The sequence below is a fragment of the Colius striatus genome, chromosome 5 (assembly GCF_028858725.1).
Source record: "Colius striatus isolate bColStr4 chromosome 5, bColStr4.1.hap1, whole genome shotgun sequence".
Lineage (NCBI taxonomy): Eukaryota > Metazoa > Chordata > Aves > Coliiformes > Coliidae > Colius > Colius striatus.
Genome location: NC_084763.1, coordinates 23,945,352 through 23,972,547, shown reverse-complemented (window position 1 = coordinate 23,972,547; position 27,196 = coordinate 23,945,352). Strand labels below are relative to the sequence as shown.

Genomic DNA, 27,196 nt, shown 5'->3' with positions numbered 1-27,196 from the left:
TTTTAATTTAAATCTAAGGAAAGAATAGCAGTCCTCTCAGAAGAAAGCAGAAGAAAAGGAAGAGGGTCCCTCTGCTTCCCTGATGCCACATGACTGTTTACAGATTTAATCTTTTCCCTTCCAAACTGAAATAAGTCTCAGAGGCTGAAGGCCGCCAATGAATAAAGTGAGTTGCCCACGCCTGTCAGACTGTCTGCATTCTGCTCTTCTCATGCTGACCCTGTTAGATTTGACTATTAAAAAGCAACATTGGGCCATGTCAGCTCTTGGGTGGGAGACTGCCAAGACACACTTCCATGCTGCCGGTGTTTGAAAGATTGATAATGATTCTGTGTAATACTTTTTCTACTTTAACCCAGGCAGTTCTGCACGGGGGTCAGTTCTCTGGTGCTACGTGCTCTGTCTTGTAGCATGAGGTGTAAAACTAAAATCCTGATTGCCTGTGGCCATTTAAAATCCCACAGCACTATTTACAAATATGCAAGTAATTACTGCAGACTGGAAGTGGCCAAACTAGTGTTTCTATTCTGCCAAAATAAATCATCCCACTATAACTGAATGTGGATTTTTTTTTTTAATCTCACAGCATAAACTTTAAAGTCTTGCTGTAAAATGCTCATTAGCCATCAAATATCTTTATGGGCTAGTACTTGCTTTACAATAGAGAGTGAAAGAAAGTTTGTTCTAATGGTTGTGAGACACTGAGGCTACTTTAGGATAAAAACTCTAAGCCATGAGTTTCTTAAAGCAGAAAATTAATGAAGACAGTTTGGGATTCAGAGCCATTTCAAACTACCTGGCTCTTCAGCAGCAGCTCCTCAGACTGCCTGCGCTGTTATTCTCCTGCACATTGCTACAAGATAACACCTTGGATTTTTAAGTTTTTCCTGTTAATTAAAAGACTTGTTCCTTCCAAAAGGCTGGGAAGAAGCTGACATTTCCAGATTTAAATTTGACTCATGTTAGCATAGCTTTCAGGTGCAGAAGTTTTTCCTCTGCTTTGCTTTGAACCCTGCTCCCTAAGAATTTCTATGAGGTAGTTTGGACCACAGAAAACTCCTGGCAGCAGTAACAGAACTGTCTAGATCCCATTTAAAAAAAAAATGCTCCTAAGTAAATCCATAAAAGGCTGTAGTATTAGGACTCATGGCTTATCACTGCCTGATCTCATTTACAGTTTAAAGGGAAAATACATCTATATTCCTTGGCACAATAAAATTGGATAAGAAAAGCAGCATCCCTTTGACCTGCACATCCTGTCACCATCTCTGTCCCCCGTTACAAGGAGATATCAGACAAATCACCATTTCATCCCAGAGGTATGAAATAACATGCTTACACCCAGCTTGAATTCACAATATCAAGTCCATAGTTAGAAGTTGGTTGTTGCTGGTCCCTCACAGTAAGACACGGAATGCTGGGCAGGAAACAGACTCTAAAATGGAGATGCAGATTTGGCAGAGCACTCCTCACTGAGCTTAGTGTCACTTTTTCTAAATAAAGATGGAATTAAGCAGACGCTTGCCTAAGACACGTCAGCTTCAGAGAAACCCTGGTAAGCTGAGGTCTTAGAGTTTATCAGTTCACTATGCTATGTAAAGTGAAGTTGTTTATAAGGTTTCCATGCACATATTTATTCCCACAGTTACATAGTAGTAAATGTTTCATTTATAATTAATTTATGTTTCAATGTCTTGAGCGAGAGAGATTAAAGAAACATCAAATATCTCATGCAGCTGAAGAGTACACCATTGTCATCTACTTGAGTACTTCCATCCCATTTTAACATTTTACAGCTTTCCTACAGATCCCAGTGACCTTTTTCAATCCAGGACTCTGACCTACAGCCACAACCTCATTTTGCCTTTCCTGAGATAGAAAAACATATTTCTATCTCTAGTCTGCAGAGAAGCCAGTACCTTTATTTTGTTTATTTCGGCTTATGGAAATCATTACACCTGCTTCAAAAAGAGGATAAAGAGTATTCAACAAAAGGCACTTTGAAGTTGTATTGTCCATTCTTAAGATATGATTCTGAGAGCTTGATCTAGAAGGAGTCAAATTCAATAGCTTTTCAGTTTCAACAGTCTTTGGATCAGGTTCTAAAGGGTTACTCTTTACGTTCCTTCAAATGCTGTGTCATACTCAGACCGCAGAGCCCAAAAGAAGAAAGTTTATGCATTTGGTTTTGAATATAGAATTGGATCTTAATTAGCACTCTCATTCAGCTTAATTCCAATCAAAAGAGGTTTTTATCATTAATAGAGGAGCAAAAGGTAAGTTGATGCACATTACTTCTCCAAATCTTATCCATAGATCTGACAAAAGAACCAGTGCATCCACTACCACTGGCAACATGTAGTTAGTGGCAGTAGGCATGAAGAGGTATATCATAAGCAGATGCAAGAAAAATATGTGAATCAGTTGTCTCTATATAAAAGTACATGAAAAAATACTAGTGTGCGGCATGATTATATCTGAGTGCCTTTGGTATAAAAACCATTTGTATTACCCTTACTTCTCTGAATAAATTCAAATGACAGCCCCATTTCATTTCTTCATTCAGTCTGGAGGCCAGATGGCATTAGAATCATTTACTTCACCTTGTTGTGCTTAATTACTACAATCAACACACTATTTTCCAAATTAATCATAACAAAGTAATTTCATTAGTAACACAGCAGGCTGTTGAATTATTAGCGTCATAACAGTTTGCAAACAATTAAACTTTATTTGAACCTTAAAAATTTGCAGAGTAGAACATTACTGTAAGATCTAATGGCAGTATAGTACAAATCCAGAACAGAGCACATAATGAAGTCAAACGTCGTACAAAAACACGACTTAGAATCACCTTTAATAAAACTAGCCGCCTTACTATTCAAGGAAAGGCGTGTGCAACCTAAGTAAACAAAGAAAACAAAGCAATCCGCATTTTCTGCCGCTCAGATTTAAGCCATATTAACAGAGATCGTCTTATCCTTTTAAAAAAGGTGATAGCATTTGTACGTATTTAAAGCGAACGATTCGTCCGTGGCAACGACCGCTTTATTCCAACGCACTCCGAGCGAGTTTCGGGACACCTCTCACGTTTGGAACCGGCAGGCGGTTTGCCTGTTCGGGGGGAAGCCGTGCGGGAGCGGCACAGACAAAAGGCGCTTTCCCTCCGTGGCCACCACCCGGGCGCGGCCGCGGGCCCGCCTCGCGCCTCACGCCTTGGCCGAGGCCGCCCTCTGCCGGCGGCGCGGCGCCACGGCGAGACGCGGCGGGGAGGGGCGGGGCGGCGCGCGGCGCGGGGCGGGGCCGGGCTCGGCCTCCGCCCGGCCGGCGCAAACCTGCTGCCACCTACCGCCGCGGGCGCGCGCTGCAGCGCGGGGCCGCGCGGGCCGCCCCCTCCTGCCCGCTCGGCCGCGGCCCCCCCGGCGCGCCGCTGTCGCGGCTGAAAGAGGCGGCGGGCTCGGGGGGGGGGGGGGGGTATTCCCCAAAAAGGAGGGGGGTGGAATGCAGAATGACATAATTAATAAAAAGACATTTCTGTGAGCAGATTTATTACGCTGCCATGTTAACAAGAGAGAGGGAGCTTTTCTAGCCGCGATATTAACGCTTCGCATTCTGTACACAGTCCACAAGTACGCTTGATAAATTAAAGTAGTAAAAGATCTGAAGACTACAATCTATCATTTTAATGCTTCACTGATAACGCACAGAATCAATTTCAATGACTATCTCATTTTAAAAAATGACAAAGCTCTGTACCGTGTTTGACTCCTATTAGGACCCAGTGTACCATCCAGTATCACATATTAGCTAATACAAAGCACGACATCTTATTTAGTGAGAGCACCCAAGTCCGAGTTCAGACCAACGTTACCTTTTAACCCGCAGCGTTTCCAGGGCCTGCCTGAAGCGTAAACAGCGCAAGCACCTACAAGGGGATCTGCACAGGCTCAGCAATGTGCTGACTGCCTTGACCTGCCTCCTTGGCAGATTAAGGGTGTCACAAATCAAGCTGGGGGAGGATTCGAAAAGTTGATCTTGCATGCAAATAGAAAAGCACGTAGCCAAAACAAGCGCATTTCAAGTATTAACTCTGACTTGCCCAACCCATTGTCCATAGGGTATTTTAGCATAGTTTTTTGTTTCAACTGATGCTTTTGGCCACAAAGTTCCAGATTTAACACCCATATTGCAGGTAGCTGTTACTAGTCCACGTAGAGCTGAAGATATCTGTTTGTATGACTTGAATCAGAAATTTGACATATCAACCAGGTATCCCGATTTGACCCTGTGAAAATATCTGTAAGGTATCGACAAAGCATTTCACACCACCACAGACACAAATCATCTTTACCTGCCATTGTGCTCACATCGACTTAGCAAAAAAAAAACAAAAAACCAAAAAAAGTGTGGTTTAATATATCATCTTTTTGCATGTTTTCACATAATTCATATCTCCAAGTCAGAACTATATCAGAGCAGTATTACCACACAGACCAATTTATTACATCAGCAAAAGAATCAAGCCTTCATGTGGTGGTAACAGAATATTAATTAACAATACATTACTAATATATGAGAAAAATAAATCATTGGCAACACATACTATAAAAACATTTGGAAGCAGAATACCTTGAACACTCGCAATATTACACATAGTTTTCCCTTGATTTTCCTAGGAAGCTGCACAAAATGTACAGTGAGCATTAAAAGCTTAATGCATGTATGAACGGAGTAATAAGTTTTCTACTTTTGAAGTTTAGTTTAATTTTTCTAAATTTAAGGAACAGGAAAACATAGCAAAACATACCCAAAGAACACAAACCTATAGCTATACAGAGCGCTGCTAACATGCTTAAGAGCAACAGGCACCATCCAGCTGCTTCCACCCCATATATTAATTGCCATCTATTTCATTTCCTAGCATTACAATTCTACAAAAAAGTGGCTAAGAAGAACATTTCCACAGAATTAAGATCAATTACAGTTTTTAATGTTTAATATACACAAGGCAATGATCTGACTACATTCACTAAAACCACAAAATGTGTACGGCAGAATCTTCTTTCTTTCAGAAGCCACGTCTGTAAACTGCAGCTGCACACCACTCTTGAAATCAAGTGCAGATTTCTCCTGATTAGGGAGAGGGAAGTTGAAAGTTTATCATTAGCAAAAAACCTCAAATATGCATATCAAACCCAGTCTGAATATCTATCCCCTTCCACAGTTTTCACCACAGATGCACACATTTTCCTGAAGTAAGAACACTAACCAGAAAGCACACCAATTTTATTTTAAAGAAAAAAATCTGGAAAAGGAACGTAGTTATAAGAAGGGCTTTAATTAAACCTTCAATATATTTTCCCATAATCTTTATGTTAACAGGACTCCTACAAAGGTTCCAGGAAAGAAATACTTATGAAATAGAGAACAAGGGAATATATAAGCCATTACAGAAGATTGGATTAAAATGTACTTACCCAGGCCTCTCAAATATCATACATCTCCATTATGTAGGCTTTAGGCACCAAGCCAATGGTTCCCTTCATTTCTCCTACCCACCAGCCAAATCTATTGTACTCCTAATTGAAAACAATATGCAATATTAACCTTTAGTCAGATATAAATGCAATAGAGTTTTGTATGCAACTCCTTATGGATGCTTTTTTTTATATACAATTATAATCATTTTGACTGAAAATTAAAACGTTAGATCTTTTTTGTTAGCGGCATTCACACGCAGAGTTAGGCAAAGACAGAAGCTAAATTTTGAAAAGGCCAGGCATACTCCAGAAAATTACTTAATTACAGCCACGCTTCTCTAGAGCACCTACTAAAAATAGCTGACCCCTGCATCCTCTATTCATCACAGATACGAAGACCTTATCTTAGTAACTAAAATATAATAGCACAACATTGACATATAAGAATAAATTGGGATTCTTTCAGTATCACAAGGATTAACTCTTAAGAAATTTACAATCAACTAACTTTAAAAACTACTTCGCTTGAATGTGAAGGGAACACTATACATCTAATACATAATCTCTTCCTACGGACAAAGTCTACTATTGCTTTAGGCTCGCAGAAAATTCTACGGCAGATCTCATATGTCTGACAGATGACTAATGTACTTTTGTTTGAAATTTGTTTAGGCTTAGTGAGATAAATATGAAACAAAATGAATTATACTAGTTTAAAGAAATAATATCTTCCAAAAGCAATACCAAGTAAGAGTATTGTGGGATCCAAATTTAATTTTTTTTCCTCTGAGGTAAATATTTTAAGATCAATCCTAACAGCAGTTCAATAAATTGTAACAGCTGAAATTGCACACACGCATATATTGAGTTACAAATGAAGCATTATTAAAACAGAGACCCCATTCAAAATTGAATGATTAATAAGATAGAAATTACTTTGGAACAAACACGGAAAATACAAAATACACAGATATCTCTGATAAGCAACATCTGCTTCCTGCTACGCTGCTCTTCTAGTCAGAAAAGCAAAAGACTGTAGGATTTTGAATTAACAGTCCAACTGAGATGAAGTTATTGTTTGGACTGTAGATAAAGTTTTTTGGTTATAAATAGTCAAGTGGAGCTCAAGGGTTAATGGAGTTTCATTAGAGCCTTAGCTATAATGATTTGCTGCTGGTATATTTGGCCTGGTGGAGAGTTCTCTAGGGTCCTATGAGGTGCTTAGAGTACTCAGTTCTCCTGGTGTTTAACTTCAGTGAAGCCTTGTTGATGGCCTACTTTCACGTGGGCCCACACCTTTTGTGTTTTTTCTTCTTTATTTGCCTTTTTTTTTTCCTTTTTTAAAACACGCTTGCATACAGGCACACACACACACTTCTATACTTTCTTATTGTGGAAGGCTGAACACCAGTCTTAAATGAAACTATTTCTTCCTTCTCTTTACAGTGAATTGGTGATTTAAAAGATTCTGTCCTACTATCCTCGGAATACCACAGTAAGTGTGATTTAAAAAAAAAAAAAAATCCACACAAAAAGCAGCAGGAAAACCTTCATTTATTATGTGAACGTACAAACAAGAAAGCTGCAAAAATAATTTCACCTCCTTACAGCTTCCACTGCAGAAAAGACTGCTGGGGATGGGTCTGATCTGAAAGCCTAGAGGAATCTAAACTTGATCTTCAGTGCACACTGCTCTCCACAGAAGTTAAGAACTGCTCATAACCTTTCCCATGGGGGTACACATTACACCCCACATCCTTAAAGGCTAAATAATATGCTGAGGTTTATAATGTTCCAGACCAGTGTGTCTAAAAATCCATGTTTTATCTCACAATATAAACTGGATTTCTAGACTGAAGTGGAAAACTGCTGAAAGGAGCAGTACTCACGTACAGCACTGGAATCCCAGCAATAAATCTCTCAAGAGAAAGCAACAGAAGATTTTAAGCTGCTACACGGAACTCATGAACTGAGTGACAAGAGCGATTAAGCAAGTTTTGCTAGACATCAGCCAAAAAAACAAACAATACATGAAATGAGGGAAGTGGCTTAGTTAAGCGGTCATTAAATTGCATATGACAAATGGCATAGAAGAAGCCTGTGGACTACATTATCCATTGAAAATGTTCCATTTAGCAACACTACATTAACTTAGAAACAATTGTTTTTAAAGAAACAATTCAGATACCTCAAATTAAAATTAAAAGCATGCTGCTGTTCTGAAAACTTTCTGGTTTTTGCTACTTTCTAGTACACCACTTACTGCTCTGGCATGAAGCTAAGTGAGAAGATGAAATGAATGTTGATGTAACAGATTAGTAAACTAATTTAAGGATTCACTGCAATCATTATACCATACTGACAATATTGCAACCCAGAAGCTTCTACTTTACATTACTATTCTTTTCATGGGTCTCAAGAGCAACATGAATCCCAATTAAACTATCTGCAGGCTATAGAAGTCTGACAAAAATATGATGCAGATACCTGGCTACCAAGAATATAAAACTCTAATCTTAGGTTTTAGAATAATTAGATAGCACTCCCTTTTAAACTTATTAAAGTACAGACATTTCTCTTCAAACTCCTAATCACTCCTTTCTGTGCCCAGTACCACCAAAGAGTGCTTACTTGGTGAGGTAGATAAGCAGTTCCCCCCAGTCCTTTCTTGAAGTCATATATAAAATCTGAACTGGTCTATCGTATCTATCAATGTAATCAATTATAAACTCCTTCAAAGCAATATAATTTAATTAATACACTGCTGTTGTGAGGTCCCAATGTCTATTACTGCTGCTTAAGATGTGTAAAATAAAAGTCTAAAGGCCACATTTGTGGGAAATAATGATTAATACACAGAAGAATGTGAATACAGATAGGAGTTTTCAATGAATTTCTAAGAGTTGGGAAGCATGGATCTTCAGATCTCACGTACCACTGGGTTTACCATCTGGTATCCCTCACTGCATTCAGCTCTCAACATCACTGCTAACATAGGCAAGCGACTATACTTCAGAGGGACTGATAAAATAATAAAGAGTCCTTTAATCTACAGGAAACCATTGTAGTCAATTTATAAGAAATATTGCATCCCTTTGTAGGATGTGTAATTATTTTCTATTAATCATGTGCTATAAAGCTACATTATGTGGTTATTCTGTTATCACTAGAAAGAGGCCTGCAGTCAGCTCCTGACAATGTTAGGTAATTACTAACACAAAGCTTCTTTCTCCTTATGTAGAAATGCTATCAAGATCCAGAGGTGCTGTGATGCTCACTTGTATGAAAATAACTCTCCAAAGAAATTCAATAACTGCAAAATGAATTGCTCCAAGGCAAACAGAGGGATAGGAGAGGGGGGCAGGGCCAGATCCAGACACCCTGCAATGAGGAGAATGCACAAGTGTGCAGCCACAGCTCTGCCATGTGACTGGGAGCACATTTGCCACACCAGGCAATGCTGGGCAGGGGTGGGGGGAGGAAGGGGCCACCATAACCCCCGGAAGACCAGCATCAGGGCAGTGGAATATATTATGCCAAATAACATGAAACAACCACCTTAACAAATGACCAAATGCTTTCTAAGCTACTTCTATGTTTCCACTGTCTGTCAGAGCAGATTATTTTATTTTCCCCTAGCAGAAATTTATTAACCAAAGTGAAGTAACATCACAGGGCAGCAAGGAACAGGTTATGACTTAACATTTAACATGTTGGCAAAACACTGGACAGTGTGCTATGACAGCAGGGGGAAAAATACCCCATCAGGGTTTACAAGCTCCTTAAATGCTCTCAACTGAACACACTGTGAGCAGATGCGTCTCCTTGTCCCCATCCCACCTATTTCACTGCACTGACATATAGGTACCTATGGCTCCATGAGACAGCGATCGTAACAGTTTTTGCACTTGAGAAAAATAGAGAAGGTAGAAGTATACTACCTGTTTTTTACAGACATCTTTTAAATCCTTTAATTTTTTTTTACTATATAGAAGAGAATTTTGATCTGCAAGACAAAATCTTTATATTCAAGAGGATTTCCAAAACAGTCTCTACCTTTAGAATAGATCCTCTGCGTAAAAAAGGATGTCCAGATGCTTCACACCATATTAACTTCTACCGACTTCGGCAAAAGTTGAGAACATCTGGTCCTTGTGCAATTAGACCCTATTGTTTAATACATATGGTATGTTTTTTGTGTTTGTGGGGTGGTTTTTTAATTTGTCTTTTAAAAAGAGTTGCTGAAAATCATCATTGTGTTTCAATGCCTTGAAGAAAACAATGGAGCTGTATATTAAAAACCCACAACTTCTGTCTGCAAGTCCAAGACTCTTCTTTTGCTCTCTTCCAGTGGCACTATAAGTAATATTAACTTATGAGCTGAAGATGTCTAAACTTTAAAAATGAAAGGCAAAACTTATCTATAACTTTGTCTGAGGTTAAACTAAGTAGCCTCTCCTATCAAGCTAAAGATATGCAGAAGCAGAGATAATTTTTCAAATAATATCCCAGGCGTCAATTTTGGCAAGGTAGTAGTTTAAAACATCTCTAATTCATCCAGGAGATTCAGACTACCTAAAAAGTTTTCAAACTTCCTTTGGTGTAATTGCTGAAGGATACATGATCAACCAGGGAGCATTTTTGGCACAGAACTGCATTTTCTCTAAAAAGCAGAAAATGACAAATGTTTTGGATAACTGAATTAGACTTCTTCACAGGTAGTAGAGTTGTTTTAAGACAGCAATAAAACGGTCATCTTTAAGAATATAAGCTTCAGATTTATCGTATGGCTGCATTATTAGGTTTTATTTCCTGCAATTACATGAGACAGAATAGATACCAATTAAAGAGATCCAATATAAATCAGGGTAAGCAGACTGAATTCTGAACCAAAACCGGCCTCTGAAAACATCTTGGAATAACAGAAGGGCTATTTTATTTTCCATTATATAACACAATGCCAATTTTTTTTCTAATCGGGTAGGCAAATCCTTACCTATCCATATGCAAACCAACAGAGCTGTTTGCATTAGCAACAGCTTTCACTTAAAGGCCTTCACTCTAATCTTATCTGTAGCTACATTTTGGGGGTTTTTTTCCCCCTGTAAGGAACATACCTAAACAAGCCAGAAGAAGGAAATGTACTTCTGATCTTAGTATTAGATCAGAAGTGTCTCACTGAAGTGAATCTCCCACCTTGACTCACCTGGCAGCTGGCGACCTTGAAGCACATCACACTACATTTCGTTCAGATTAAATTAAAATGGAAGATGCGCTTGAATGTCCTCCAACCACTAACATGTCCTCAATTTCACCAAGCCAGGCTAGACCTCCTTAGACACCAAGCCCCTTTATGGGGTCTCAGCATCAAGTGCTTCATTCTGCAAATCTGCTTCTATTGGTACTCTCTACTTGCTAAGGCAGACATAGGCAGTATGGTCATAGAAAAAGTATTGGTAAATATGTATCTCAGTATGAGAAACATAAAATGACAGTCAGAAAACAGCTTGACAAAAAAAATTCAGAATTTTAGTATAATTTTCACATGTTTTTGAAAAATACTGAATAAATGAATTTTACGAAGATTGTACAGTAAATGTAAAAAATGCTCACACTGGTTACCAAACATTTGCATTGTTAAGTTGTACTTCATTTCATAAGCAGTAATCTGCGTTATAGAGGTTTCTTCGTCTTTTCACTAAGCAAAAAATACAGGTTGAGATGTGAGCATTTTAACAGATATTTCTTGTATTGAAAGAACAAAAATCTGCCACATTGGATATGTACAACCAGTGATTAAAAGGTAATCTAGATACCAAACTCTAGAGCAAAGGGTTAAATCATAGATGAGATTTCCGTGGATCGTAAATACCAGAGTGAGCACCATTATATTACACTACTCAAATAATAATAGGGAAGGAGAATTAAGTCTGAGATACAATTTTTTATTATGAAGTATTATTTGTTGTTTTAATACAAATATAAATTAAATGGAAATTAAATTAGCTTAAAATTTAAGAAATGTCAGTAATTCTAGTCAGCAGGTGCCCGCTAACAATGTAAGTAAATTTCCATTACTAATCACATTTAGCTGATGAAATTATGGAATTTCCCAACACAAAACATGCATCTAAGCAAACAAACAGATACTGCAAGTGCTATACTTGCAAAAATTGTGCATACTAAATTAAAAAAAAAAAATAGGGCTACCTCCTCTCACAGTTGTCTTTCCTTCTGGAAATTGATTTCTTGAGTAGAGCTATGGAAGATTTATTACAAGAATTGTTATGTCACAGTTTATTTCCCCGTTTATCATAGGAGCTTGAAAGCAAAGGTAAGCCCGTAAATGAGCAGGAGTTAAGAGCAATCATCCTTTTAAAAAAGAGGATGCCCAAGTACTGAATTTCTAATAGTCAAAATTAACTAAGAAATCTTATTAATGAATCCCACTAACAGTAAAGCTGTAAAATGTTTTCTGCTGCCTAGCAGGAGAAGCGGATATAGTTTTCTGAAAGTTGATGTGATCCGTAGTCTAAGTTATAAAAGCCAACTGAATATTCAACAATATTGTAAATTAAAATTATAGTAGCATGAGTTTATCTGTATAGACACATTGATCCATTCACCAGAAAAGTGAGCTATTTTTTCAAATTAACAAGTATTATGGCAACAGTTCTCTTTTTTTTCTGCTCAGATTAAAACTCAGCTTTTAAAGGAAACTCTCAAAGGCAGAAAAACCTGGAAAAAAGGTTTGGTTTTTTTTTGTAAGAGCTCAGAGGACTGATGCAACACAAAAGCCACAATGTGCATAAATATTCAGGTAATAGGTAAAACAATTTCTGAATGCACCTTTAAAACAAGGAAAGCATCCTTTCCTGCAGCAATTACACTAGTTGGGCACAGGTATTTGCATTGACAGAGTAGAAGCGTGCAAATCATGCACATTGCACTAACATTGCATTTTGATGCTCAGTTTAAAGCAAATAATGGGGGATTTGTCTTTGATTAATGCTAAGCTATTTTAGGAAGAAAACATTGACAAACTAAAACTCTCTTAATTCTTCTAAAAAGTGTTTACCTAGAATTGTACATGTAACATATTGCCTTATTTAAGTTACATCAATGCCCAAATTTGCTGATCTGGTTCGCAATTACTTCTGTTGTACTAATGATCTCATTTCTTGGAAACAAAATAGTCACTTTTCCCCTAATTTCTACAAAGGTATGTGAAAGGCAGGTAAAATATATTGCTTTGGCATAGCTATTGCTTGAAGAGACAAATACCTATCTTATCACATTCATCAGAGCAAGCTATACCATTTATATTTTGTTGTAAAACAAAGAACTATTACATGTTGCACAAATATGCTCGATATTTTGTTAATGCTTCACCCTTTCTACTATAATACTGCTATACTGCTACTTACTTCCTTATCAGGAAAATGTGATTTTCCAGAGTAATGTTCATACCCGGGTGACATATGATAGAAAGGCAATAAAGCCTTAGCTAGGTCGAAGCTGAAACTGAATTTATGACACCATTTTGGATCCATACACATCGCCTCCTGTCAGGACCTGCATCTCTCATTTTCCACCACTAGATGGTGTGAAAAAATTAAAAAAAAATGCCAAGGATTCCTGCCGACTGCCACAAAATCCAAGTATTAATGGAGTGGATTAGGAAATATTTTTTGAAGAAAAGTCTTGACCCACTTTAGAATGGTTAGCTTCACTTTTCCTTTGGTTATGTTTTCACTTACCAGACAAAAAGCTCATAAATTATCAGACCTTGAAACTGAATCAAGTGGAGGGTTAAGATGGATAATTCTCTGGCACTTCCCCCTCCATGGACCCTAAATTCAGAGCTGACAGTAGTTGCCAACACTCATTTTTCTGAAAAAGCTAAGTGAAACAGGACTGAATTTCATGGGCTGTATTTTTGGGTAGAAATCATTCTCAAAGAGAGAGTCTATATATCTGGAGCAGCAGCAAGCCTGTTTCAAGGACTGATTATGGACTAATCATTGCACGACCACAGACAGTTGATATACAGAGGAAACCTTAAGCTACTGTTTTTCTATTCTGCTCCATTTTTAAAATTACTTTTCTCACTTTTTGGGGGAAGGAGTAGGAAATTATTTTTTTCACCTACAAGATGAAGAATAAGATTTTATTAGTCCCCATACTGTACCAGAAAAGCAGAACCCACAACATAGCCAAACTTGTACAGCGGAAACTGTTTTTTTCACGGGCCTTTTTTTAATATGGGGGGGGGGGAGGGAAAGAAGTGGTTATTTTAAATTAGTCCCATTCTTCTATAGTTGTATAACTGCTCGATAGTCTGCCCAATCCAAGAGTGTTATCCGGTCTTTAGTAATGCAATTCAGTTATTAATTTCAGTGACAATGAAATACCTCAAAAGGCACACACTGCCATATTATCATTAGTCTTCTATATTTTTATATAGTACTATCTTAGTATCTTGCTATGCCTTAACTTTATTTAAATGGAAGCTGTTATATTTATTATCCAGAAACATTGCAGTTAAAGGTATCGCAGAAAATTTAAAGCAATTGTGACAAAACTGAAGAGTTTGTAATTGAGACAAACCGATGCCTTTAGCTTCCCTGCACCTACTTGTATATTTCAATGACCTACAATATCTCTGGCATTAATTATACCAAGCAGCAATTACATCTGTGAGATATATACTACATATATTTTTAAAGGTGGGTTTTTTCAATGACAACTTGAAAAGTTGAAGCTTTTTCTAACATATAGGGCAAAGAGATAGTTCCTTTGATGAATTTCAGAAGATTTCAATGGACCATGAGACATGTATTTTAGGTGAGAGGCTTTGGTTTTGTTGGGACAGTTAAGGAAAAATAAGAAAATGAACCAACATTACAGTAGAATAAGATTTAATACTTATACTGCTTATCATCACTTCAGATGAAAAGAATTTTGTTTCTAATTTGCTTTGCAAACAGGAAAGCAATAAATTAAAAATTGCCCAAATCTTTCAGAGCAAACACATTTGGAATCTGAGCTGTCAGAGCAATTACAATATACATAGAAAGATGAAAGTGTAGTTCAAAAAACCAAATAATATTCTGTAGCAAGATGCCCAAAAAGTCAGAATCAGCACAGGCAGGAATATAAAACAGGAAGCAAAAAACATAACATACAAGATGATTTAAAATTCTGCAAGGTTAACTTTTACAACCAGAAAGCACATTGTCTGCCCTTAAATCAGTTAACAAATGGTAGCCAAGATTTCACAAGTAAATAAACATGCTTTTAAGTTAATTCCTGTTACACAGCTATGTTTTAAATGTGATTATAGTTCATTTGACAAAATAATTAATTGCAGTGAATATCTGATTGCAAACAAAGGATCTGAAAGGGAGTGCCAATTTCCCCCCATAGAACTGTGGGAATGTGCCCTTCTGCCACGGCTCTCTTTTTACAACTACGTAGTCCCAGTAGCACAACATACCTTGCTGAGTATGTAGATAACGTCACCACGTTTAAATGTCAACTCATCAGGTACATCTCCTGTGCAGTCCCACAAACCTTGATAGAAATTTGCATAATTGGTATTTTTGCTGTCTGCAAAGAAAACAACATCTAATTACAAAAGGATAAAGACTGAGGGACTAAAATTACTCTACATTTCCAGATAGTACACAGTTATTTATTAGCACACATTTCTTACTACTTTTTTTAGAAACAGCTCCTTCACAAATGGAACTGGAAATCAAGTTTAATGTGCAAATCCTCCACTGGCAAGTTTTATCACTTAAAGACATGTAGCTACAGGTTTTCAAAGCATTTTCTAGCTGCAACTGGAATTAAGCAGATAGTTTTCTTCTACCAATATATTTTCAGCAGGTCGTATTTGTATCTCAACTTGAGAGTGATAAAATTGCTACAATATAATTAATAATAATCTGAGAAAGGAAGCCAAAGTAAGTATTTTGTGATACACTCCCCTATCTGTTCCAACCAAATTAAGTAACTTCTCTGAGAATCTTTGAGATAATCCTTGATTGTTCCCTCTGAAATATTAGAGAACTTGGAAACTGTTGCTGAAGCTGCATTTTAAAAATATTTGTGTCAGCTCAAGTTTAGGACATTAAGCTCTGGCTAAACATGCAACTACGCTACAGTCATAAACTCATCCTTCTAACAGCGTAAGCACAATGGATGTGCTGTGCTCAAGCTGCCATACAGACCATTAACTGATTGATTATTTAGCACTCTTTGCTCTGTAATATGGCAATAACACAGTAATAAATGCTTTGTCATACACTTACAATACAGAGTACATCTACTGAAACACAGTGCCTACAGACGGTTAAATACACTGGGTGCTTCTGTTACGCTGCAAACTATTTCCTGTTTTTAATTCCATGAGAATGGAGGGTGATGAGTTAATGCAAAAAGAATGTAAGCAATACCACTAAGATGACCAGTTACATTATGTATATACTAACCAGACAGAATGTATATGTGCTAATAGTTTACATCACTGGAAAGCTATCTTCTATTTCTGATAACATAAATATCACTGAACTGGCTGGATCAAGGCTGTCATCTTAGTTTTGTTATATGATCCTTGAACAGCAGGCTTGCTGGTTATTCCAACATACACCAGTTACATTTGCATGTCGTTAGCACTCTGCACTGTAATTTATAGTTTACAATCTAATCATGATTGGTTCAGTTTATTACTGAGAAAATCCTGCTAAAATATCGAGCACTGAGATACAGAAAGTGTTAAATTAGCAGTATTCAACTTTCATTTTCCTGATTTTGACAAATACTTAGATTTTCAATTGAATACTCTCTGTATGGTATGAGCAAGAAGAGCTTGTTTTCTGTCTATTCATTTCAGTCTGTGTCCTGTGCCGTCTTGTTTTGATGGCAATACTATCATAAGGCTAAATATTCACTATCCTGAATTACAAGCTTCTATGCAAGTTAGCCAACATTAATTTTCCACAAACTGGTGATTCGTAGCTGCCACTAGCTAAATAGCACTAGAGGGCGTTTTGACTACTAGTGCACAATTCTTCTGTCATTACACCAAAAACAGCAATATATACATATAAAAACTCCCAACCATTCAGAAATAAGAGATGCGACTGTTGTAAAATGCATAGACATAATAATTTCAAGGGAAAGACAGAGTCAGTCTGAAATGTTGCACCTCCAAATTTTGGCCTGTCCCATTTGTCATCTCATTATTTATTGATTTAACTTTGGACAATTATAAGCAGTAACATAGGTTAGCATCAAATTAAATTGTGATAAATATTAAATCAGAATCTCTCTTCAGCCTTTTGATATAGCACTGATCACATTTCCCAGCTCTAGCTCATAAAAGATAATGTAAGCCCACATAAAAATAAAACCAAACAAATCCCAATAAACTAAAAGCACAGTTTCTGTATATCCCACCTTTCAAATATTTCAGCAGTTATCTGATTGTTTTGCTTAAAAATACACTAATCGGGACTTTTACTTTTTCAGAATTGCACTGAAATGAATTATGTCTTTTCATACTGATAGCTTTGAGGTCTGATCTTACCTTTATGCCTGAACTAACTCCTGTTAACACTAATGGGAGTTACATGGGGAATATCAGCAACAGAAGAGATACCACAGTGAGACACATCTCTCCCTAGGTGTTCAGGAGCATCTAATTAAAGTGGGAAAGCAACTCAACTAATAACACAGCAACACTGGAAAAGATACATTTTTAAATAAGCTTATTGCTACAGTGATAATGTTGCCCAAAGAATAACCATGGCTCTGTGCCTCGTTTGTGAATTCAAACACGACAGAAGTGTTTATAACCAGAAAGCCACATTTCTTGGAAACTCATGTACCAGCATATCAGAAACATGGAAATAACAAACATGGAAAGTGACAGTCTATATTTGTGAACAGCTATGCTGGTCTTCCAACAAATGTTCATTTCAAATTCAAAATCCTCTCTCATACCCACCAGCACAAGTTTCTCCAAATTCTGTTAAGTGCAAATACATGTGCATAAAAGTCAATCAGAAATTCAACTTTAGAACTTATACATCTAAAGGAAAAAATGCTTCATAAAATTATTCATTAGTGCTTCACAGACACAGAGGTAGAAGCAGAAAGAGCTGCAAAAAAAAAAACCCAACTCTGTAAAACACAAGCACTTTCTTTCTTACTTCAGCCCCTCTCAGTTGCAGAGGACATTGCCAAATTTCATTTGATTGCCTCTCAGGAACTCAAAACAAAAACCAGGTGACCCAGGTAAAGGAATTCAGTATTAATACAGTAATGAAATTATCTGGAGCTCCTTGAACACATGTTGTATCTGAAAACAGTTGGTAGATTTTGCATCAAGAATTTATGTGCCTATTAAGAGCTCAAATTCAAAAGGTATTGATTTGTTGGCATTACTCTATCACAGTGACACTCTGTTCTTCTACACTGTGAAATGTTTTGTCCATTAAAAATACTATGATGATATACTGCTAAAGTCTGTTATATTTCAAACTCATGGTCCCTTAGGCCACAAATACAAATGAGACGTGATTTTTAAAATTTAAATGGGTAGCAGAAGGTAGAAAGCAGTTTGATTTAACCTATCCACAGCTTTTAATACTACCCATCACCACAAATGGCTGAGCAAGGTTTTGGATAGGTTGTTTCTCTGGGAAATACTTCTTTAATTTCAGTATAGCTATCTGGATGAACAAGTATCCAACAGTTTCCAAAACTCTTTCACATATAATTCCTCATGGTTTTCTTCTGCCATCTCTGTTTTTCCAGTAACAATAATAGGAACAACAGATATTTTTGTCACCTATACTGATGTAAACATTTCAGAGTTTATTTGACAGGTCAAACAGCAACAGCTGCCAGCCCTCCTGACTGTAGGCTCAGACTCCTTATTTGACTGAAAAATACTGGCACCTGACAATGCATGCTTGAAGAAAGGTTAACAGTTCAGGTAAAAATAATTCGACAACTATATCACTCAAATATAGTAGACTGTTTAAAACTTAAGAATGCTCATGGATTATTCAATGGGGGGGAAAAAAAAGACTATTTTAATAGCCTCAATAGATAGAAGGTAACAAAACATGGAGAAACAGATTAAGAGTACATCTTTTTGAGGGATCTAAGTGTGCTGTCCCATTGCAGACTAAACCAATCTAAACTGCAAGCTATTCCACTCCTGCCCCCTCTTGTGCAAATTTTGGCACACACCATTTCTGAGCACAAACTTAATTGACCAAAACAAAACAAGGAATTACAGCCCAAATATGGAAATGCACTACTTAAAATATTAGAATAAATATGAATTCCACTGATCTTCCATTTTAACATTCATGGCATCTAAGTTAGCAAACCCTACTACAGTAGTGACTTAGAGCTAGTAATTGTATTACGTGCTTACGCAGTACTTGTGGAATGAAGGAACAAGTATGTCTGTTTTCCTTTCACCACAAAGGTCCACTGTCCAGTATGTTAAAACAGTTTTCCATTCCAATTCATATTCCTTGACTCTTGATATAGCATCAGATTTGAAAATTACTAGTCTGGGCTACTTCACATTTGAAACAACTGAACTTCTGGAATATTGCAGTATCCCCTTTTCATGATGATGTGCTCAATATTTACCACACTGAAGGCTTAAAGATGGAGACACAGGTGAAATTCCAAATTAACACTACTAGAATGACTCTGTTTTACACAAGTAACTTAGAGTCTCAGGGTTGAGTCTCAATGCCCAGATGAGACATTGTGCTGTTAAAGAATGCAGTTACTTGTTTGCTCTAATGATGTCAGAAATTGCAAACAATGCCTGTTACTTACTTACTCTTTTTCCTATATGTCAGGAACATTGTAAAATAAAGGCAAAATAATTGTAGCATATTTATTTAGACTCATCCCCTAATCCAGCCCAATCTGTTCAGTATAATCTTTCTCACTTCCCTTCTCCTATTGGTCCTTAGTTTTCTAATATCAAGGTATTTACACTGAGACGGTACAGAACATGACACTGGTAATTGTGAAAAAGGTAATGGGTAGATAGTGGTACCAAAAAAGACTCAGCAAACCATATTATGTAACTGAAACGCTTCAATGCTTTGGTATTTTTAAATAATTAGGTCACTAGAAGTTAATGTAAAGTTATCCAGTAGCAACAGTCAACATCAAGACTGAAGGAATACAAAAAACCACTGCACATTAATTGAAGCAGACAAGGGCCAAGAAAAGAGTAGGAAAGAAGAAAGGTTTTCGGCACTTATCAGGTTGAGTTCACAGACAATTTGCAGAATGTTTTTTGTTAAATTCAGGTTTATTAAAGCTAGGCAATAAATTAAAGGATGTGTGTGCCACTTCTGTGTAAAACCATGAAATATTCTTGAGTCAGATTAGATATTTATGATGTCAGGCCTATTAGAAATACTTAAGTCAATTCAGGCTAAAAAGTTGGACAAATTTCCAGTGTTAAATAGTTAACTAATATCAGAAAATTATTGCTTGAAATGAATCTGATATCTGGGGAGAACTGTTAATGGTATTTTCAAGGACATTATAAAAATACTAGTATGAAGGAGAAGGCTGTTCTCACAGTAGTTGAAACTTTTAAGAAATAGAAGCAGTAAAGTTTTGAGTTCTTAAAAGACCACTTAGAATTTCAAGAAAATAAATTAGTGAAAAAAAATGCTGTTGGCAACTTTATAATTGGATTGACCTCACACTCCATTATGACAACACACTTAAAATTACAGTAATATCTAAATGAGTAAGGCTGTAATGAGTCATGTTGTTTTACATATGTTTTTAGCAGGGCATAATGCTAACAGCATGACTTGGCTCTTGCTTCCTTTCCAAGAAAAGTAACCCAAAACTCCTCAGAGCAACCTGTTCCTGCTTTCCTGTATGAGTCAGGAAATCAGGCCTCTGTTTCCTCTCCACATGTTGCAACAGGAAGAGCACTGCAGACCTACTTCCTAAAGGAACTCTTCTTGCCCACCCTTTCCTTGACAGCCCTGAAAGAATTATGTGTATTGTGTACGATGGGGGAAGGACAGCCAGATTGCATGTCAGTGCAGGTCACATTTACAATGCAGCAGATCTCAGAAAGGTGTAAGGTCTGATAAGAAGCAAGTCTTCTCTATTTGCTGTGTCAAATCACCAGTAGTTTATCTAAAGGTCTGTGCCCTTGAAGTACATATATATCTTGTTTTTAAGCATAACTGGAAATATCTTTCCATAAAGAAAAGTTGTCTGGCCATGTGACATGGTGTTTGCAGTTATTTTTCCAGTCCCAGAGATAATTAGCACAAGGGCAGTTTGCCAAGCTAAAGCTGAGAGAATATCCTTCACAGCCTTTCTGGGCATTTGTGTCCTTTTTGAATTTTTATGCTGCTGTCACTGGACTCTGGCATTTCTTACCCAATTCATTTGCTTTCTGTGGTAATCATATGCAATGAAGATATGCATGGCCAACATTTAAACAGGCTGCAGATCAATTAGTGGTCTTAAGTTTATCTGATTTTTATCAAAGACGACAGAGCTTTGGGTCGATTGTCAGAGCCTGTGTCAAGTTGACCTTTTCAGAGACGTCTACATTGCCAGTCCCTTGGGCAACTTGTTGTCCCCTGTTAGTCTCTGAATGGCAGAAGTCTGTTCTGCTCAAGCACAAAGTATACACAGATGTCTATATTACATTCTTATAGGTTTGACAGCAACTGCATGTTGTATCTATAAACTGTCCTTTAGCAGTGACACTTCCTCAATGATGATAAGCTAATTTATGCAACTAAATCTCCTTTGTGCAGAAATGAAAGCTAATTGAGTCATTACAAAGTAATTCAGGAAGGAATACCTTGTATAAATTGGCTTACTTTATAAATCCTTCTCAAGTGGTTTTCATGCATCCTAAGTGGTGCTAAGCAGTTTTGCTGCCATCAAATACCCAGGTGAAAAAGACAGCTTTACAGAGCTATAAACATTATTTTAAAACAGCAAAGAGAACAGACAAGGAAATAAAGGTTAAAAAAGTACATACACAAAATAAAGAGAAAATATTTAATTACCTGAAACGGTGGTAACTTTCTCCTGGCTCGGTTTTCTTGGCACTTCAGCCTTTGAAGAAACACGTTCTTCTGCAAAACACATAACTGCAAATGAAAATCTGAAGGGATGCCTCAGCTGACAGGAACGACAATTCACATTAGACTGAAAGCCAAACTACATTTCCAGATTCTAAGCCCTGTTTACTATTTTGCCTGTGTACAGAAGCTGGAACATTGTTATTTCTGTGGTTTCCCCCACCAATCCAAATACTCCAAGAGCCTTCTTTCAAAAGTCTCAATTGTGAACATCTGTTTCCCTTTTCACTGTGCTCTGAATGCAGTAACAGAGCCACAGTTCTGCTGTTTTTCAGTCATTCTGAGACAGTTAGAATGAGGGTCCTATTCTGCTATGTACATTTCTTGCCAGGATAAAGAAAAGGAAACCGAGGATTGGAACATTAGCCCATGGAAGAATTCGGAAGTTCTTAAGAGAAGTATGCAGAGAAGACAGAGGACATCTTACCTACAATGCTGTCATACAGACCCACTAGCTGGACACCTACATGATGGGAACACAGCCACTACAGATGCCATCGATTCAGTGCTTCTGCCTGCTGAGCTTGACTATGCAAGCCAGATTGTATTAAATAACTTAGTGTAAGTTTAGGAGACAAGAAAAGAGAATGCCTGGCAGCAATCAGCTCTGAAGCATGTTTTCTGGCTAGCAGGCTTGGAACACTCAGAAATCCCCACAGGCAATTTTGAAAGATGAGCTCCGTACTCCTTGTCTGCCACAGATGGGGAACTCTCTCATGCCTACACCTTCACTTAAGTAAATCCACAACTCCACTCAGTATGGGAACATAAAATCTGCTCCTCACATTTCACAGGCAATAATTCTGTCGATGAGGCAAAAAGGGGAATGAACTATGAGGGCTTTTATCTATATTCTTTCTTTAGGTTCATAAGAAAGTACAGATAGATTTGTCCTTTACGGTATACCAAAACTGACAAAGCTGCTGTATTGAATGCGGAAATAATATATTGATAAATTCATTGATCAAACAAGAATTGGACCTTCAATACATTTAAACTATTTGGGTTTGCTACTTATCACAACTTACACAGATATTCACACTTCTAAGGCACATATTTCAGCAACTAATTTTGATATTTCCCTAATGATAGACAACAGACACAGAATCCCCAGCTTTCAAAATGTTCCTTACTGTGCAACTTTTATGTAATTGCTATCTTCCTTGACAAAGAGGGAATTTTATATCAACAGTTCAAAGGATTTTTTGCATCATAAAAATTTAGTCTATCCTCAAGACTGTTCCTGCAAACATTAAAGCAGACTTTTAAAGCACAAGAGTAGACCTGTTGAAATAAGTATGCATAATTGCTGCTAATCTATATATGCAGTCCTACAAGTATTACAATTACATCATGAGATTCACTCTACAAAGAGCTTTGAAATTCTGTCCTACTAAGCCAGCAAGAGTTTTTGCTCTCTGACGCCTGACTAGCTAGAAACTTGATTGAGATGAATATAAACTATCAGTTAAGGCACAGAGAAAAAAAAAAGTAGAAAACCACAACAGAATGGGTAAAATGTGAAGCTGCAGTACAATACAAAACGCTCTAAACTATTAACTGCATTCAAATGTATTCCCCTACTTGGGATAACACTTGTTGCACATTTCCCAGCACAGTCATTTGTTTATTTCAAGCACTGACAACTGGAATATAAATGGTAAAAATACATTCCCGTGTGCTGTCTGGAGGATGAGGAGGCATTGTTCTCTGTAGCTCCTCTACCGCTACTGCCCCATTGACAAGCAGCACTATCCCCTCACCAGTCCCGTTTTGTAGCACTGCTCCCTGTTCCCAGAAAAACCCAGTGTCATCCAACATGCAGAGGATCACACACTGATTAAATAAACGTTGGTATTTCATGTTACTGATGTTTGGACCTACACCAGCTGATGTGTTGAATGTACTGCAGATTTTAACTCTATCACTGCCACAGTCATCAGACTAGTTTAACCGAGGACTGACTTTAGCAGAGGGTATTTCAATTGCAGTAAAACTGCAGAGGAGATTTGAAGAGATTTTTTTCATAAAGTATAGTTGAATACATGCAGATTGCATTGTGGCTTCATGGAAAAACTTAGAACGTATGCATTCCCTTTCCTGAAAAACCCGTTTCCTAGAAACAAGACTTCACCAGATACTGAAGATGGAAAAATGTCTGAACCAAGGCTCTTCGAATACTGAAAAGGTCTCAGATTGAAAAAAACGGCTGTCCATATTAGCATACTGCTTTGGATGTCAACTGTCCCCTCATATCCCACTTTGCCTTCCAGAAGCACACAGAACATGGTCCAAACACTAACAGGCATTTAATCCATTGAACCAGATTGAAGTGACTCCATACGAAACCTCTTCTGAAACACGCAGAAGTGTGAAGTCCTTAGCACAAACATGGGCTTTATGAATCTGTTGCAAATGGTCCACACTACTTGCTGTTGCAATGTTGTAATCATGCCCACAGTGGAGCAAATATAATAGGCTTGGCTTAGAGCGCTAAAAAAGAACCTGTGGTTCCTGCTAGTGCTGTTATTACATCCTGAAGCTGTAACTGTGTTCAGGAGATGTCTTTTAAACACAGCAACCTCAATTACCCTAGGAATTATGGCCATAGTTGGAATAGAGTCAAAAAATGAAAACTTAAAATAGAAAATATAGAAGTCTTTTTATATTATTAAGATACTATGTAAGAGGAGTAATGTAGACCTTTAAAATACTTTGGTATGATATTTTCTCTGTATCTCTTCTTCACACCATCGCTACCACTGCAGAGAGAAAACATTCTCTTCCACCTTCTCACTGTATCATAATTATATTAATCAACACTAAGCAAATCACTGAGCTCTTCCAGAGTTCTAGATTCAAAGAACTCTTGAGATACAGGTTGTATTCTATACTCTGCTGATACTCAGAGATTCTGATAATAAATAACCTACAAAATTCATGTGGTGACAATGTACCAAGTAACTAACTGTATGTGTTAGGGTTTTTTTAGTTAATCCATGAAAGTCCCTTAATTTCTTTTTCTTAAAAGAGGAAGGGGGAAAAAAAACAGACTACTTGAATAAAAAATAGAGTGTGGATTGGACAGTGCATTCCTTCAATGGAATGTTGTAACTCCATGATAAATATGCACAAGCATAGCAGCTTCCTCTACTAACACATTTCTTAACCATCTTTTTACATTAGACTGTAATGCCACTAATAATTGGTATTCTACTGTCTTCTAGTCTCTGACACATTGTCATTGCACAATACTAGTTTATACCCTGGATAATCCCAGATTGTGGATTAATATATTCTATTCAACATTTTAATAACAGTAAACAAAAACAGCCCAGCTATGCAGAAAAATCTACCAAACCACACAGATGGTTATAAGGTTTTCATTGTGTGGTTTCCATAGCAATCATATTGCAAATCTGGAAGCTTCTTGCAAATAAGCAGCTTGTATTTACATGCCTCTCGGCTGTAGCATGGAACTCTACAATATGTGAAATTGTTATTCCAATCACACATTGTTAGAAAAATCATTGGAAGATGTTTTGATAAGGTCAGATAAGAACTACTGCAGTGAATACATTTTTCACCTATTTCATACATGATTACAAGCAATAACATGCTTATAATGCACATTAATATGTCTTCATTTGAAATCTCACTGTGGTGTCAGAGGGTTATAAGCATACAAGCAGGTCTTGTAAGACAGATCCCACAAAAATACTTGCATTATTAAATAACCAGATTTTTAAATCACAGTGTATTTACTATTGTACTCAGCAGGGCTGACAGGTGAATGTAAACAAAAAAATGTGTACATGAAGAACTCTGTTGACACTGAATGTGACAGGTTTATACTGCTTTGCAGAAGAAAAAGTAAAAGATACATTGGCATGGTAATACCAGGAGTATTACTCCTCCACACTGGTTTTTTTTTGCTACCAAACAATGACTCTGCAAAAATGTAAACAAGAACTTTCAAACAAGAATAAATCCTTACTGTGGGAAAGAGTCAGGACCTTTTCTTTCCCAGATTTATAATTTTATGAATTGACCTAACCCCACAACAGATGGGTTGTTAGTAATAAGAACATAAATCAATCTAGCTACGTAATTTAAAAAAAATAGGAATAACTGGCTTTTTTTTACCAACATGATTATTTATTTAGAGAAACGTTTGAGAACACCAAAGAAGGGGCAATCAACATGAAAAACTTAAGAGCAGAATCCTTTTTATACTTTGGCCAAACTGACACCCTCCCCCAGCATTAGTATTGAAGGGTAGAGACAATTAACACTTTTATCCAGGGCCAGCAAGCTGTCTTACCTGAGAAAAGTGCTCCCCAGCCCTCGAGAGAAAGTCCTCTGCCATGTTCTCAATACATATAGACTTGTACTATGCATATACACTTCACCCAGACTCCTATGGGGTTTACCCTAAGTAGCTCGATATCCCAGAAATCCTCCATGTGCTTGGAAAAAGATGCCAAAGGTGCTATTCTCTGTGAGATCTGGGAATGGCAGAAAGCAGGAGACAGACTACTATTTTATTAAAGCTCCATCTGATTCTACTGGGGTGCACGAAAATGCCTAGAGATGAAAATGCCTCCAGGACAGTGACAAAAATGGGAAACAAACTGGTTGTTATTTAGAAAAGATTATAAATGTAAGAATTTCTTACCATGACAAAAGAGAAGACAATTCTTATTTTATTCCTACTTCTATAGGTCACCTAGTTACCACATGATGGCTGAAACAAGCTATGTTCCTGCGTCACAAGCTTGAGTTAAAAAAACTATTACCACAATACAAGCAGAGGAGACAGAGACAGAAATGAGTCACCCAGACACAGGTTGAACACTGGGATTACAGATGAGGTGGCATCAAAATATGAGCAGAAGCAAAAGTTGCATCTGAATAAATGGTCACCACTGTTTTCAGAAATATGATGGGAAAATGAAAATACAAAATTGTGTTGTAACAAAATACAGAAACAGATCTCCAGGTTACAAACAATATAAAAAAAATTGTTTTATTTTAAATAATCCTGCACACTGAGATGTGTTAGTTTTAGTAGAGGACAACCCATGCCAATTCCTAGCTCTAGTTTATTATAAGAAAAACCTATTTCACTGTGAGGGTGATGGAGCAGTGGAACAGGCTGCCCAGAGGGGTTGTGTAGTCTCCTCCTATGAGACCTGATCTAGGTGAACCTGTTTCTGCAGGGGGGTTGAACTGGATGATCTCTAAAGGTCCCTTCCAGCCCCTGCCATTCTATGATTCTATGGTTCCCACATGTATGATCGAAGACTGATTCCAAAATGGAAGGAAAAGGTTTTGTTCAAATATACTACCAGCTAAACTGGATGGGACCTCCAACAAACATTTTTTCTGCAAGTTTTAATCAGCTATTTGAAAACCACTATTACCTAAATTCTAGAATAAGTAAGGTTGAGTACATACACAACTCTGTCCAACCAGAAGATAGCTACAGAAGTCTGTTATTACTGTTGACAATGTACTGACCTCCCC

The 27,196-nt window shown here is 37.2% G+C and overlaps 1 protein-coding gene across 3 annotated transcripts in view; it reads right to left on the bottom strand.

The window, feature by feature from the left end:
* Window positions 1-4,405: 4,405 nt before the first annotated feature.
* The window catches only part of SKAP2 (src kinase associated phosphoprotein 2), a 116,368-nt gene continuing 93,577 nt past the window's right edge, over window positions 4,406-27,196 (bottom strand). For all 3 annotated transcript variants that reach the window (XM_061996495.1, XM_061996497.1, XM_061996498.1), the window contains 4 exons: window positions 21,593-21,661; window positions 14,980-15,092; window positions 5,478-5,579; window positions 4,406-5,130 (listed from right to left, as the gene is read on the bottom strand). In XM_061996495.1, the coding sequence (XP_061852479.1) occupies window positions 5,487-5,579; window positions 14,980-15,092; window positions 21,593-21,661 (275 nt within the window). In that variant the 3' untranslated portion in view covers window positions 4,406-5,130; window positions 5,478-5,486. The remainder of the gene's footprint in view (window positions 5,131-5,477; window positions 5,580-14,979; window positions 15,093-21,592; window positions 21,662-27,196) is intronic.